The sequence below is a fragment of the Pteropus alecto genome, unplaced genomic scaffold, assembly GCF_000325575.1.
Source record: "Pteropus alecto unplaced genomic scaffold, ASM32557v1 scaffold75, whole genome shotgun sequence".
In the NCBI taxonomy this organism is placed as follows: Eukaryota; Metazoa; Chordata; class Mammalia; order Chiroptera; family Pteropodidae; genus Pteropus; species Pteropus alecto.
In genome coordinates, this window is record NW_006440638.1 from 10,377,012 (window position 1) to 10,391,623 (window position 14,612).

At 36.4% G+C, this 14,612-nt stretch overlaps 1 protein-coding gene across 1 annotated transcript in view; it reads left to right on the forward strand.

Moving 5' to 3' along the window:
* Positions 1 to 11,956, forward strand: part of MDFIC2 (MyoD family inhibitor domain containing 2) — a 106,440-nt gene extending 94,484 nt beyond the window's left edge. Inside the window, exons 3-4 of the mRNA XM_015593652.1 lie at positions 3,637 to 3,858; positions 11,697 to 11,956. Coding sequence (XP_015449138.1) covers positions 3,637 to 3,858; positions 11,697 to 11,956 — 482 coding nt within the window. The remainder of the gene's footprint in view (positions 1 to 3,636; positions 3,859 to 11,696) is intronic.
* Positions 11,957 to 14,612: the final 2,656 nt, after the last annotated feature.

The window sequence follows — 14,612 nt, forward strand, 5'->3', positions numbered from 1 at the left end:
CCTAAGAAATAGTTGAGCTTCTAATTTTTGTCCTAATTTTGGAGTTCTTTTTTGGAAAAAAAATATTTTCTTTATATTAATGTCAAGACCTATCTATAACATCCTAAATATAGTTTCATGGGTTTCTTGTTTAATTCCAAAATAGTTTTTCTCTGCAGAAGATGTGATACCACTTTTTATGTGTTTCTCCTTTTAGCTTATGCTACTTTATAATACTTTGGGAACTATGTCAAATAACACCACAAAAGAAGGAATCTGGAGAAATTATTGTTAGCATGCCATCTATAAAAGATGGAAGATGTCAGTAACATTCACCGAAAAATTGTGACTCACTTCAGATGTCAGAATTCTGGGTTGAACAGACTGGGTTCTGAAATGTGTGTATGTCAGATGATTTTCTAATGAGCAACAGATAGTTCCCACTAGGGAATGAAAAAAAATATAAACAGAGATATAGAATTAAAATAACTTTATGAATGGCAGTTTAACTTCTCTATAAAATCCTCAAGCCCCATGTCTCCAAATGGTTGCTTAATGTAGCACACCACTTAGATTCAAATGCTATACCTAAAATTGTCGCAAAATTAAAAAGAGACTCATATACCGCTTGGCTGTATACCGTATTCTCCGCATGTTCTTACATACCAGTAACCTCTATCCAACTTTTTTTTGTTAGTGAATTACTTTGTGCAAAAGCAATTTAAATTCCATGCAGCCTGACTACGTGTGATAATTTGAACTGATTGTTAATTAATTCTGTAAGTAAATAGCTACTGCAATCTCCATACTCATCAAGGTTTCGTTATCTACCAGCTCTTTCTAAGATGCTCTTTAATGTACAGTAGAATGCTGCTGTAACTGAAGGGCAGGATTCCCTGTGTGTGCAAGGAGGTAGTCTTGCTTTGCTAAGACTGATCAGGGAGAGGCATGTCTTTAAAGCTGTTTGCAAGGCTTGATTTGGAATGGCTGACACATCATGGGATTTAGGGTGAAGAGGGTTTTGCTGATGTGCAGTCTTAATAGCTAGGAAGCAGAGATAAGAGTTAAGAACAATTAGAACAAATGTTGTATAATATAAAAGACAAAGATAAGAGCATAGCTTTTGGAATTGACCAGGCCTAGGTTCAAATCCCAGTTCTATCATTTGCTAAAGAGGACTCCTTGGGCAAGTTATCTAAATAAACTATCTAAGCCTTGGTTACACTAATTCATCTGTTAACTTGGGGTACCAATTCACACATTTCCCATCTGTTCTAGGAAGCCGACAATATCTACCTCCTAGTGCTTAAGTTAAATAAGGTTATAAGTGGTACCATAGAGCTTAACATGCATGCTTGCAACTGTGTGTGTGTGTGTGTGCCAGCTGTGATTTGATTTTCAACCTGGGTGATTTTGCCCCATAGGAGAATTTGGCAATATCTACAGATATTTTTGTTTATTGCAACCTAGGGCAATGAGTGCTGCTGGCATCCAGTAAGTACAGGACAGGAATGCTGCTAAACATCCTACAATATCCGTATGACAAAGACTTATCAGGCCCAAAATATCAATACTGCTTAAGTGCTCTAAGGTGCAATTTAAATGGCTATCTGTTTGTCCAGCTGGTTACTGGACACTTTGGTACCCAAGAAAGAAAAATAAACTATTCTTAACATCATCATCATCATCATCATCAAAATATCATTAATATGGTGAATCTCTCTTGGGTTAGAGGAAGCCCAGAGCTTCCCAATCTGCTGAACTAATTCTGTCTATTCAATATTATGTTAATTGCTATCAACAATATTTGTTTTCCTGAACCCCTATTTTTGCCAATCCTTTTTAGGGTGAATCAAACTGCAACCAAGAGATTGAAAGCCAGCAGCATAACAAATACAGAATAATAATTAAATATTATTGAAAGCCAAGACTTTTGGAAGCTCAGAAAGAGACAAAAATGGCCTAATACAATTGTGTGCAGCATACTGTTAGCTCCCGTGCCAGTCAGGAGCCTTTGAAGAGCCACTGTCTCATGACTGGTTTCTGAAAATCACTGACGCACAGATCAATGTGTTGTTCTCTCGTGGCAGTGGTTCCCAAACTTGTCTACATGTTGGAATCACCTGAGGAGCTTCAAAAATCTGTTGGGATGGATCTGGGAGGGGTTATCTGAGCTTTAAAAAATTTCACATTTTTAAAATGTTTCCCAGATAATTTTACTCTGTAGGCAGGTCTGGGGACCACTGTCCTATGAGCTAGAACAAAGTGGAGATTTCCATCTGCCCCAAACTAAGAAGCAAATTTTGAAAGGATAATGAATATGGACCTGGCAAGAATATATTTCTTGCACTGAGCTGTGTAAGCATGGTAAAATCAAACCAGGTTGCCAACTATATTATTTATTTCAGTCACTCAGTGAGCATTATTGAATCGACCAGGCATTGGGCCAGCAATGGAAATGCAATTCTCCAGAATTCATCTTCACCACCTCCCAAAAGCGCAGCCAAATCACCAGGATTATTGCTTGCTGTGGTCTTAAGATGTCCCCAGTAGATAGCCTTCCTGCGCGTTTGAGAATACCTCCTGTTAATTCTTTTCTCAGATCTTAGAATTCTTCTGTTTAATGAGTGTAGGTAATAATAAATTAACTGTCCAATACCCAGTCTAGTTCTCTCTATAATATGACTTCATGGCTTCATGGTGTGCTTCTTTTTTATACCCTCCTCAATATTGTAACTTAAAAGTTACTTTTTGCTAACTTGTTTGACACTTGTGAAAGCCAGGGACCATGCCTGTCTTAGTCAACAATGTATCCCCACTGCCCTGCCCAGTGCTTATTACACAACAGACTCTCAGTTATTATATGGAAATGAATGAATAAATATGGAAGTTCTAAAATACATAAAGCACCTAGGCCTTCTCAGCCTTCTCTATGCCACTTTGAACCAGAATCTCAATCAAAGATTTTGATAGAGGTTCCTTAACATCTCTAATAATTATGCCAGGTGATGATACAGAAATATAGCATTCTCCCAAGAAGCACACCCCCTAAGTCTACAGACCATCATCTGAATAGAGACATAACAAATACCAAAGCAGAGAAAAAGGCAGCTACTTAGTCTTTGAGGGTAGAAATAAAAATGAGCATGTGACTATTTATTTATGACCACTTTTCTTATACAAGGGAGCAAACTGAGGTTGGCAGAAACAAAGAAATAAAACAACTTGATTGAGATCACATACCATTACTGAGAAGTACTGCCCTGCATTGAAGATCTTTTGACTACTTCTCAGAACTATAAAACACTATGACAGTAAGCTGACGACATACTATAAGATTTTGTTGATCCAAGTGAATGAATTCCTTGATTCTCTCCACTCATCATTAAAAGACCCAGAGTAGAAATAAATGTCATAAATCACTATAATATGTAAAACTTGGAATGTGTATAAAATTTTATAATTATTGCACTCTTTTGTTTTTACTTGTATTTTCATTCAAAACTTCCTCATCAATAATGCCTTATTTTTTTAAAGAAGAGTTTATTCTTATGAAAGTCTAGAATTTGAAATTTTCTGCAAGTGTCCACTCTTAGATCACTAGGTTACGTCAACTATAATGGGTTTGTGTATGTGTGTGTGTGTTTTTTTATCTAGATACGCAACTTACAAATGAAAAACATGTTGAAGAGAAACCCATTAATGCTATCGTTATAAATTCAGTATCTGAATTCAATATCACAGATGGACCAGCCCAGGAAACTCTCAATGAGAAAAAACTGTCAGAATCCAGCAAATCACTGTCCTCCCTTGAAGAATGCCAAACGAAATTTTCTTACCTTCAAACCGATACTTCAGTTCATCAGAGAGACACTGATGGTATGTTTCTCAGAATCAACCCATCTCTAAATAAAGCTCCCAAACCCCAACCCCTGTAAAATCATCACATATGCTGTTAAGGGGAAAAAAAGGCTTTATGAATATTAAACAGGAAGACTTCGATTTGAAAACACTAGTGAATGACACATGTCAAGGTCACTTTGCAATTATGAGATGCTTGGCAGATTGTTTGCTCTCTCAAAGCTGGGAATCGGAAGCAAAGTGTTTTTAAATAGCTAGGGTGAGGTGTAGTCATTCTTGCTATAGGACTAGGAAGTGAATAAAGAAAAATGACAATTTTTTTTTTCTGAGATCTGGAACTATTTAGCCCATGCCTCTAGGCAGAGAGGAAAAGGAACGACACTGACATGTGGGAAAGGTATAGACATAGACTGTATAAAATATCTAGATGCTTACATCTGCAACCTGTGAAAAAGGGTTGGTTCCTCTACGTAATATCACTTCCTAAGCATTCTGATCAGTGCAAACCTAGACCAGATCATCCCTATACATGACAAAAGAAGGCATGTTCCATTTGTAAAGCCAATTTCAAATTGATTTGGTGCTAAATGATCAGCATAGTCTCGTTTAAAGTCATAGACTCCACACCAAGACATATGAATTTTACTCAGGTTAACTTTTCAGCGACCTTTCCAGGAGACATAAACCGTTCAAGAATTTTGTAGTGTTCAATATCTACATTTGCATTTAAAGAAAGCTAAGAGGACTTTCTCAAAGGAAGATATAATAAGGTATAGTTCCTGATCTATATTTAAATTCATATTTATTTTTAAAAAGTTTTTTAAAATAAACTCTGTATAAGAGGAACTTTGGAATCACATCAGTTTAACTTCTGGCTCTGAAATTTATTAACTGTTTAAAATTAGGTAAGTTTTTTTTATCACTTCTGAATTTCAGTCTCTGAGTTATAATATAATGGAGATAGTAACTCATTATAGGGTGTTTTGAAGATCAAATTAAAGAACATCTATTATGCAACCAGTACAGAACCTGTCACATAATATATATTCAGTTTTGCTTTTATTATGATTACGGTTTTAGGAAGTAAGAGAAGAAATTATTTCTAACATATGTTATGCATGTGATGTCTTGTACAAATGTTATCATGGATGCTTTAGACCAGAAGCTATGGACACAATTGCCTGTGATTGCCAGGATATAATGTGAATAGTAAAGTAAATCAGAAGTAAATGATAGAGATTGATGAGGACTGCGGCAAGGTGAAAAGTACTATCTCTATCCAGCTCCACCTAATTGTTGCCAGAAGGAAATAAAGGCCCCAAACTGCCAGATCTAGAGTGTTACATGAAATCTCTATAATTTTAAGCATTGACAATAGCTCCATTTCGTTTACAAAGTTTCGGACACCCCCATCTACACACAACTTTGGGCCAACTTTGGCCTATAGACTGACAGGTTACAGCCTCGAATCCAAGTTTCTGGCTTTGTTAGAGTTTGATGCCAGTGGGAAAAAACGGGCAAAACAGGAGAGTTCTCTGCAAAACATTTTGATGCTGGAGCATTTTATCAGATAGTATCATGGATGCACGGATTTTACCTGTAATAGATCTTGGTTATTTGATCCCAGAATTAGAAATTGCCATTGTACATGTTTATACCATATAACTCAGAATAACTCCAGATCCACTCTGATTTATTTTATGAGGAATCCTGGGAGAATGAGAAGGGCCAATGTGGCTACCATGACACCTAAACCTTTCATTCTCAGAGAAGGGCCAAAATGACTAATTCATTAAAATAGCATTTGATACCTAGGACCCTCCATGCAAGAAAAATCATCGACCATTCTTCGGAAGAGTAAAGGAGAATCATGAGGATAGCCGAATTAGATTATTTTTTAAGCCTGGGCCAAGGCCAGTATGACCCAGGAAATTCTGGTTTTAAGATAACAACACAGATAATAATCCATCCTTCCTTCCTCTTGTTGTAGAAAATCCTCCCATCAGCGAAGTAAGAGCTTTTGGTAACTGAATGAAAAAAGAGACCAGAAAGCTCAGACTGAGGCAACAAATAGTGATAAGAAACTTTCATTATCCTAAAGAACAAACATCAAGGAAATCAAGAGTTAAGTCAGACTCACTTCATTTTAGAGAATTTTTGATAGTAATTAATTTAAGGATGTAGAAATTGAGAGCTGGGGTCATTGTTCGTACTGAGATAAATACAGAAATATCTTTCAGGAACAGCAGGAGAAACAGAAGGGAAAAAAGAAGATCACATTCACTTTCATGTAGTTTGTGGTTAATTTATTTTCAAATGTATAAATGAGTGCATAGGAATGGATGCTTAATTGTTAATATCTATTATTTATATACATTGCCCCACTTAAAACAAGATAGAAAAGCCTCACACATGCAGATTTTGTAAAATGTGTTATATCCATTAGCACAGTTCATGGTGTGTGCTCTGATGGGAATTTAAAAGGATCTTTACTGCACATCACGCACTGTGTGCTGCAACATTACTTTATTATTAAATCGTGGCTCATCCTGTGTGGTCCTTTTCCCAAATAAAATGGAAAAAGTCCAGAGCACTATTTGTATCTCTGCTTCTGTTTCTATGTTCTTATTGGAAAAGCAACCCTGCGGATAATAAAACCAGGGATACACATGATATTAGAAAATAGGAGCCTTAAAAAGAATCCTGAGAATATACCTAATTGATGTATAATTTTGAATTTGAGACGTTTCATCCAGGTGGAAGAGGAAAATCATAAATACAAGATACCTCAAAAGAATAGTCTTAATTACACCATGGACTACTGAATAAAATGATTACATTTTCTACACAGTAAATTTCATACAATTAAATGCAGTAGTGTCACCTTATAAAATGTTTCAATTTTATAATTATCTCAGTTCATTTGCTCAGAAAAAAACATAAGCACAAATTTACCAAGTATCACCCAAATCTAGTCATTTCAGTTCTAAAGAACTGACTTGAATGTTAGTTGTGCTTGTCTGAACTTAAATAGATCTTGACATATTTAAGTAGCTATTAAAATTGATAACATCAAGGATGATACCCCAGCTAGAAAAAGACATTTAGTCATACTTTATTTATTCGCATTCTACATTATACACTTAAAAAATCCTAAATGTTGGGGGAGTAGGAACCAATTTTTATACTTTTGATCAAAAACTTTTAGTAATCAGAGACATTGTGTCATGAATCTCATTATTATGCCAAATTCTCTGCGATGACACATTAACTATTAACGTATTAGAATATTGGATTTGGACCAGGCTCATTTTGCCTTTTTTTTTTTTTCTTACTTGGTTTTGGGGGCAAAAGATTGTTGTTTTCTGGGGTCATTTCTGGAAGAACCATGTTCTTGCTACTTTGGATAATAATTCTCAAAGTAGCAGGTGGTATGTTTTTGGAGTTGAGGAATGCTACAAGAACTATAGTTGGCACCTAAAGCTGCCTCTGGTCCCTCCCTCCTCCTAATCATGGGCACCATGGTGGCAAGACTGAAAGCTGGGAGGGCAAACTCAGGGAGCACGAGACTGACCATGAGGCTGACATTTATGGAAACTCTTTGTATTGTGACCCTTTCTCCTATAATTAAGAATGATTCTTTCTAATGAGGCAGCTACTTGCTCTTAATTAGCCATTCCCCAGTTGTGCATTTAGCACCTGTGGAGCCTACAGTAGTCTTTCAGTGTTATTAGGGTATCACTTAGCACATTACAGCCTTGATGTCCTAAACGTAACCTAGGGGTGTGAAAAGGAAATGACGCAACTCTAAGAGGTTTTTGTTGCGGCTTCTTGCTCACAGCTAAATATCAGCATTGGCTGTATGGCCGGCAGGTCCATCTTAAATCTTCTTTAATCCAGGTTTAAGAAGGTAAAATGTGGGGAAGTGAGATGGGTACTCTGATGGCAGTGATTGGAACCTATGCCAGGATGCCAGGTGGTTCAATAATGGGAATTCAATGTACAGAGAATGTGTTATAAAGGTATTAGAAGAGATGAAAAGCCAAGTAAGGGAACAGTGAGACCACTCAGAACTTAGCAACAACATGAAGGCTCTGCCACCTCTTTCCTTGGTCCCTCCAGGCCACTAGTAGACCACTAGTACCAGCATTATTTCAGAGGCCACTAGTATCTAACTGTTACTAAACAGACTGCTAGTAAGTGGCATTAGTAAGAACCAGAGAGAGAAGGGCATTCAGAGAGAAAACTAAGGAGAAGATGTAACCTCCACCTGACACCACTCAAAGCAAAGCAAGAGGAGAAATACTCCAGACTTTTACTTTCTTCCACCCTCTCATTTCCCATTGCTGCCCTCTATTGGCTGAACCTAGCCAGAAGCCACTTCATAGAACCTGGAAAAAGGGATTTACCAGTTGGGAATACAGAGCGGAGCAGGAGAGCCAGGCCGTCAGTAAGCCTGTAGTGCCCTGTGCTATGCTCAAACATGACAGAAGAGAGTAAGAGTGTTATGAAGGGAAAGCCAGGCTTCAGAGTTAAGAGCTCTGAAGGAGATAGCCTGGGTTTAAATGATAGCCCTACCATTTCCTGTGTTTCTTAAACTATCTGAACCACAGTTTTCTTATCTATAGAACAATAATAATAGTACTCAACTCAGGGTTATTTCAAGACCTATATGAGATGCACATAAAATGTAGAAGACTGCCAATTTCCTTTATTAAACAGTTGGATCATATAAGAACAGGTAACAGAGCATGTACTTTGGATCCAAAAAGACTTAGATTTGAATCTCTGCTCCACCGTCTTACAGTTGAAAGATTTAGGACCATCAGGGACAACCTCTGAGTCTTAGTCCTTCCATCCAAAAAATTGGGACGACTTCATTTATACCGAATTGTTCATTTATTCATTCATTCAACAGAGGTGTGGCTTTCTTGTAACTTAGATTCTAGTAGGAGATAATTAACTAATTAACAAAATAATTAGTTTACTGTCATCCTGTAGTTAGTACTATGAAGAAAAAATAAAGCAGGGTACTATGAGAGTTTTAGCAAGGATGTGATTTAGAGGAAAGGTGTTTTAAGCCGAAGATGCAAAGGTTGAGTAGGAGTTAGGTAAAGTTGTGAGGGGACAGTGTCTGACACACACCAAAGATAGAGTACGTGCAAAGGCCCTGAGTTAGGTGCATCCCAAGAACTAAAATTTAGCCCATGTGGCTGGAGTGCTGTGAGTAAGGACGAGAGTAGGATTGGAAGACAGAGAAATAGGCAGGAATCTGATCACGCAGGGGCTTACAGGCTATGCAAAATTTTCCTTGAACTGGTTATGCTGCTTTTGTGCAAACAAAAATTGGCCATATGCAAAACAGTTTAGCCTGCTCATGTAGAATTATTTAATATGCCTTTTAGGAAAAGTGTGGAACACACTTGAAAGTTGGGGAAAATCTGTTTTCAATTCATTAATGTTGCTGTGTTTTTTTGGGCAAGAGGCTCTGCCTTTTATAACCAAATAAAAAGGACTGACTTAGAAAAAAATGGGCTCTATTCTCAAGTGCAAAATAGAAGGGTGGAAGGAAACAAATGCCAATTTGGCCAAAGGATTAGGCCAAACTTTTTTTTTTTTTTTGTAAATAAAATCTATTGTAGACATCAGAAGCAGAGACCTCCAGAGTCTGCCAACTTGCAGAGAGGTTGACAAGAGGAATTCAACCAAAGGTTATACGCCTTCAGGAAATTATAAGGCCATTTTACAAACAAGTTCTTCACACTCTGACAGGAAACAGCAGCTCCTATCTTCACAAGTCATCCTGCACTCAATCCAACTTACCTCCAAACCAAACTTTCAACATTGCATCTACAAATGACAGGACCAAGTGGGATCATTTTTATATAGTCATGCCCTGAGTAAGTCTCTTGAGCCTCCAGCCTGAGGGATCATGAGGCATTTGCTTGGAATATTTTCTACTAAGAACCCCTCTTCTTTTCCAGGGACTGCTATAATAGCGGTCTTGGCATAGGTAAGACTTGATGAGGTTTCATGCCCCAGGTCTTTGACCACCGACACACCCTGTTTAGAAATGCAAAGTCTATGTACTGTACTAACTTACTCTTGAATTTTTGTGGGTGTTTTGTGGTGACTTATGAGATAAAGGTGAGTTGGCCACATGCTGGGAGCTGGCTTTAAGTGAATAAAAATACACCCAATCTGGCAAAGAGATGAGAACGTACACCATAGAGGTATTATGGAATATACTGCCTGAACTATAAATATTGAGTAATGGCCACAGCACCTGCAACAATATATGGCAATTAAAGTAGTTGTAAAAGTCACAGCATGGCTCTTTACCACCGTCTTAGCGAGAAGAAAGGAAAGGAGGGCCAGGGAAGGAGAGGCAGGGATGAATGGAGGGAGGGACAGAGGAAGAAAAGGAAGATTTCTGTTTACCCACATGCAGGACTCACTTTAGACATTTAAATAGTGTTTTTAAAATAAATTAAAATGACTTTTAAAAAATTATTTGTTGCTTTTTAGAGCAGGCATCCATATTCTTCCTTCTCTCTTAAAGACTAACAAGTATATGAACAATAAAAAAAAAAAAAGAAGTTTTCTGGAAAATATTGTTAAAATTAAATGAATGAGGTTCTAAGAACACTTAGAATATGCTAGCAGATTTCTCAGACTGCAAAATCTCTTCTGTAAGTTTGTGCAGTTTCCGTCGACTGAAGTCCAAAAACCAAAAGTTATTAACCTTCTTATTGGGAAAAGTAAATCCTTATGAAAGTCTAACTTTAATGAATTGATAAGCCCATCAGGAGTAGAAAAATTCTCTCCAATTTATGCTAGAATGTTACTTTCAACCATCAACAATTTTTAGGATACTGATTTTAATTAATTAGATGTGTCATGTGAACACTTATGTAGGCTTTACAAAATGCTCACGTTTTTGAGATGTTTTTGACTAAAAAGCAAAGAAAAGGAAAGAAAAGAAAAGTTATAATTTTAACAAGAGAACTGCTACATCTTCTAACTAATTCCCTTTATGGAAACACAAAAATATAATAATCTATAACCCATCACAGCTGTTTGGCTAGAATTACCAATTACCTTCAATGCCTGAGAGATACTTTTCAGATTTTTACAATTCTGCATAGTAAATTTTTAAACTGATTTTCTTAAAGAGGTTGATAAGATTTATACACTTTTAGGAATATGATGACGTATTTCATCTAACTTGAATATAAAACCAAGGCTTTATATAACTGGAAGGAAAAAGAAACAGGGATTAAAAGTAAAATTCAGCCAAAAAACTATGATTATTTTAAAAATTATTTATATTAGATTTTGAAATGTCCTTTTCACTCAAATTTGAATATGGGTGTGGCAAATTTATGGGAATCCACAGCAAACAAATAAGAAAGCTTTGAGACAAGAAGCCAGAAATTTGTAGTCTCTCCTTAATCTCAGCTCTAATTGCTCCCACATGCTTCCTGCACTTGGGGAGGAGCTGCTATTTTTCAGACAGTTGCAAGATTTCCAGATGCATAGCTAATTGTGTGGCTTCTCAGCACCTCTGCAGGCCAAGTAAATAAAGGAGTTTAGAAAAGTGACAGCACTTTAAATAACCAGATTATGTGGAATCAATAGGAAATGCTCAGGAAGTTAATAAAGCAATTACTTAAGTAGAGTGAGTACTGCATGGAGGTTGGGGACCTTGAGAGAATATGGTATATATTACTCCTAATGTGGATAAATAATTAAGAGTTGGCGATAAAGTTATCAAGCATATCACCACACATGCTTGTCCTTCATAGATGACCCACATATGCCACTATTAATTTTCTTTCTTCTTCTTTAAACAGAGGAGTGTGCCTCTCTTATCCTCACCTGTCTGTTTTGCCAGTTTTGGGATTGTCTCCTGATGCTCCCTGATACGTGCGAAACGGTGTGTACCAACTTGTGCTGCCCCTCTCACAGGTATCAACACACCTCGGATGAAAGCCAGTCTCGGAATGATTGCAATTGCAACTGTGACATGGACTGCAGCCTTTTTGAATCTTGCCATGAGACCGGCGAGTGTCTGGAGCTGGCCATGGAGATTTCAGAAATCTGTTACCGCTGATGCAACAAAGTAACTGAGCTCCGGCAGACCCTTGGCTGCACAGGGCAATTCCATTACAGTAAGACTGATTTCCCTGTGCCGAAATGTAAGGACTGTACACATTTCTTGAATGCTATAGACCATTTTACTCTGCACCTGTCTGGGAAAGCTAGTATTGTCAACTCAGTGGTCTTATTCCAAATTTCACAACCGCATGGCTTGCTGAAAAATAAGATCTTGATCACATGTGATGAACAAATCTTAAATACCTCTTAAATGCCATAGGTACAAGATGTTTCCTGACTATACAATAGCATGCTAAAACCCTCTGTGTTATTGCACTCATTGGCTTGCATCATGGATTCAACTTCATTCACAAATTCAGGACAAATTAGTGCATTCTTTTAGAAATGACATACATTAGCTTGTCTTTCTAATGGACTCATGCATAAACATTATGCATTGTTGGTTATTATTAATAATGTATTGTCTAACATCATTTTGTAATTAAAAATTTATTTATACAGTCTCTTAAAATTCACTTATATGTACAGTTTAGGTAGGAAAGGGAATTAAATGAATTAGAAACCGTGTTCCTGTAATTACAACAGATGTCTTTAAGACACCTCCAGTGAATTTTGAATATGATGTACTTTGAGAGAGTACTATAATTCTAGACCATATTATTATATATCTATGACTGTGTCATAACAGGTTATGCATATTCTTAATTTGTTATAGAAAGGCTCTTTTTTATCTAATGAGCATAAATGGGAATTATGTGCAAGTTTCAAGAAAATTACCCCAGATAATCAATTGTTCATTTTCCTTATGTCTGTTTGTTGGGTAGAATATGCAACAAGATATTTACACAGAATAAGTTCATTTTACTAAACTATCATTTGTATAGGCACCCCGCAGAAATATATGTGTAGGTATTAACTCAGCACCGAGTTTCCCAATACAGCATGTACATCAGAAACCATAATTTTTTTCCTTTTTCTGATAAAGTAATAATTATGTTATTTCCTCATACTTATAAATTTTTTAAATATATGTGATATAAATTAGAAAGTAATTTTCTACTCAACCAAATTAAAGCAAACTATTTGGAGAAAAAACACACCTAGGTAGAAGTTGCTTCAGAATCTTCTTTACTTTCTGTAGGCATGACATTGCTCATCATTGTGTGCTTATATGTTTCCATGAAGATTTTGCAATATAGTCAGTGAATATTTAAAAAAAAAGCATAATATATCAATATATCAACACAAAAGTGACGTGGAAAGTAGAGGGAACTTTTTACAATCTAGGGAAACAACAAAAAACTTTAAAGTAGCTGTTTTTGTTTGACTTCGATAATTTCAGGCAAAAGCAACATTTATTTTGTTTCTGTAGTAAACTAATACATTTTTCTATTCTATAGTAAATTCCTCCAAATATTGAAAACTATTAATCTTTAAAAAATATTTTTAGGCTGCCTTTGAAAAGATATTTAACTGCTCTTGTCTTGCTCCTGAGAGCACAGTGCATCCATGGTTAATGCTGGCTTCATTTCTGTCTGACTATCATGTTATTCACAACCCACAGGGCATGAGAGTGCCCCACATTCTTTATGAAACACTTCAGTCTCTGCTTTTTAGAAGCTCAGAGACAATTCTATACTCTATACATAAAACTCACAGATCATTAAGTGGGTGGAAAAAGTAGATACTTAGAACAGGAAGGGAACTTAAGGCTGTACTTATCCAATATTCTCATTTTTCATAAGAGAAAGTAGAGGCTTCAAGAACTGACTTACTCAAGATCATGCAGTGAGTGAAAGGCAGTATCAGGAATTCTAACTCGTACTCTAATTTCTAACTACATCACACCACCCAAATTTCTCCACTTCTTAGTCCAGCTGGTACTCAGTGGTATAGCTGTTCCAATTGTTCAAATATTAAAGCATCACTAGACTGGCTCATAAATAGTCTCCACCTTGAAACTCCTCATCGCTTGCCCCATGCCTCCATTCATCCTGGCCCCTCTCCAAGAACCCATCCACTTCCCCATGATCCAGTCACTAAAGGAAAAACACCTATATCTACAGGATGTCTCTGGGATCTTGTCCCAACAATATAGTACTTGGTGTCATTGATCAGGTCATACCATATTGGTGTTAAATATTTTGACCATCATCTCCTTATTCTTTTAAGTCTACATATCCTCAAATTGTACATGATAATGAATGCATTTCAAATGTAAATTGAATGCTTGTCAATCAGAGACATAAAAATTGCCAGATCTTATTTTATAATGTTGTCAGAATATTATAAGAGCTTTCTGTGGCCTCTCTTTCCATGGTTTGTTAGCTTGTTCCTCACTTTCAGAATTCACCGTGCTATAACAGAAAGGGTTATACAAAGTGTGAAATTTCTTTTCTTTATAACCAATAATAAAACATCATCCTTTTTGCAAACATGAATGACTCTCTCAATTGAATTCTTAAACAATAAAACATATGTGGCTGGGAAAATGCAATTGCAGAGGTAAGATAGATGAAAAAGGAATGTGGTTATTGATTAAATACAAATATCAGAATATCAGAATCTGAGAAGGATCAGAGTTTTTCTGCAATGTTGAAAGCCTGTGATTACAAATAAAGATAATGTTATTCTTTAAGGTGGTCTTCTTA